General features: G+C 39.8%; 1 protein-coding gene across 1 annotated transcript; it reads right to left on the bottom strand.

Moving 5' to 3' along the window:
- Positions 1-689: 689 nt before the first annotated feature.
- On the bottom strand, positions 690-1,492 carry LOC138005654 (probable G-protein coupled receptor No9). Its single transcript, XM_068851848.1, has 2 exons — positions 918-1,492; positions 690-822 (listed from the first exon to the last, which is right to left on the bottom strand). Exons 1-2 carry the CDS (start codon positions 1,490-1,492, stop codon positions 690-692), a joined length of 708 nt encoding a protein of 235 aa, XP_068707949.1.
- Between the last annotated feature and the right edge of the window lie 386 nt (positions 1,493-1,878).

Genomic DNA, 1,878 nt, shown 5'->3' with positions numbered 1-1,878 from the left:
AAACGAGATACCCTCAAAATCATTTTTAAAAGTGCTGTTTGATACCCTGCGAGCAGAGGCCCTTCGATCTTCCTAGATAAGTCGGGAAGAGGAAGGAACCTCTGCCAGCCGCCTCGACTTTCTTTGATTTGCCGCTCATCCAAAGAAATGGATGAGTCAGTCCAGTTTCAACTTGCCAAACCTGTTTTTTTTATTTGTGCGCATGATCAATCGCCACGCGTCATCGATATTTTTTAAATTTACAACAGCGTGACAATTTTTAAACTGTCTAAATTCCCATGAGAATTTTTCCGTATGTCGGTTACAGAAGCTAGTTTACCAGAATTGAGAAACCTATTAATTTTTTCAGTAAAAATTAAAATGGCAATTTAAAAACTTGAACTATCTTGAGGAAATGATTCCTTGGTTGTCGTGTGTTTGCCAGAGTTGTTCGAAAATATCCGTTACTGTTTGTTTTGGTTTTGTGGTTTTGCGGTTACTAGTCAGGCGTGACTGACTCCCGAATACGTTACGTTTGAATTTTTAACGCATGCTCAACACGAAATGTCGAGGCGGCTGGCAGAGGTTCCTTCCTCTTCCCGACTTATCTAGGAAGATCGAAGGGCCTCTGCTCGCAGGGTAGCTGTTTGAAGTCTTGACTTCAAAATCGATAGTTAGAAAGCGGACTTTGTAAGTTCTTTAAACGCTCTCTATATGTCCCTTTTCAAAAAAGCGTAGGCTAAAGGGTTCAAAGCTGAATTTGAAATTAATATCGGTATTTTGTAATCATCATCCTCGCACTTTTTAGAGGAATAGACCAATATAGAGCAGCGCATTAAAATGCTGTAACAAGCGAGGGTAAAGCTCACATAATTGCTGTTATTTTCACTGTACTGCTGTCCTGACTTTTTTAAAAAAATTCGTGGTTGAAACGTAACTGTTTTGCTAAAGTATTTGCGGCTCTTTTATGGTTAAATACAACTCGCACCATGGATCCAACGCAGAATACCAGCATAACACAAGGAAGAAACTCGTAGAAAGTGGCAATAATAATCGAATGAATTCTTTTAAAGACAGGTTTGGAAAAAACAAGCCCAGCCATTGGGAAAATCAATTGTCCAATTGCAATGACCCAAGCCAAAGAAATAATGCAGACGACACGACGACGAGTCATAAAACTCAAGTATGCAAAAGGAATGACAACCGCGATGAAACGATCCAGCACTACGCTGCACAGGTTCATCATGGAAGCGTAACAGAGTGAGAATCTTGTCAAGATTACTACGCGCTGCCAAATAACATTGCCTTTACAGCTTTTTGAAATCTCACAAAAATAGAACAAGGGAACAGTGGTCGTCCCAATCAAAAAATCTGCCACTGCAAGTGAGACGAGAAATGCATTGGTTTTGGTGCAAAGCTGTCGTTTGCTGAACACGAGAAAGATAATTACTCCATTTCCAGTTATTGTCACAATGCTAAGACACCAGTTAATGATCCAGATCCAGGTTCTCATCAGTTTCGGCTCACCTCGTCTCCTCGAGTAGTGATGAATGGGTAATCTGAAAGTTGATGCACACCAAATTATCTGTTGCTCCTTGATCACAGGAAAGCAAAGCAGAAGGACATAAACTGTTGGTTCGCTCAATATTTTCGCTGTCACAATTTAGATGAAAAAATGTGTACTTTCCGTTCTACCAACTATAGGTTTCGCGGTAATTGCATTCTGGTAGTTCCCAAGAGTAAGAACTAATTCTTACGGTTTCCATTGATTTTCATATTATGCTGCATCAGCGTGGAACTCCTTCAGTTCCAGACTCTATCAGATGCATGAGAACCATCTAATTTTTTGGACTTTAAGACACAAATTTTCAACGAGACAATTTCGAATGTTTTCTTAAC

This window comes from Montipora foliosa, chromosome 6, assembly GCF_036669935.1.
Source record: "Montipora foliosa isolate CH-2021 chromosome 6, ASM3666993v2, whole genome shotgun sequence".
Lineage (NCBI taxonomy): Eukaryota > Metazoa > Cnidaria > Anthozoa > Scleractinia > Acroporidae > Montipora > Montipora foliosa.
The sequence above is the reverse complement of the archived record's forward strand: the minus strand, read 5'-3'. Positions and strand labels throughout refer to the sequence as shown.

What these genes read in the sequence shown, in the direction of transcription:
- LOC138005654 (XM_068851848.1), bottom strand. Translation starts at nt 1,492, where the DNA reads ATGAGAACCTGGATCTGGATCATTAACTGGTGTCTTAGCATTGTGACA. An exon ending in GCAAATACTTTAGCAAAACA is followed by an intron (nt 823 to 917) that starts GTTACGTTTCAA and finishes CGCTTGTTACAG; the next exon opens with CATTTTAATGCGCTGCTCTA.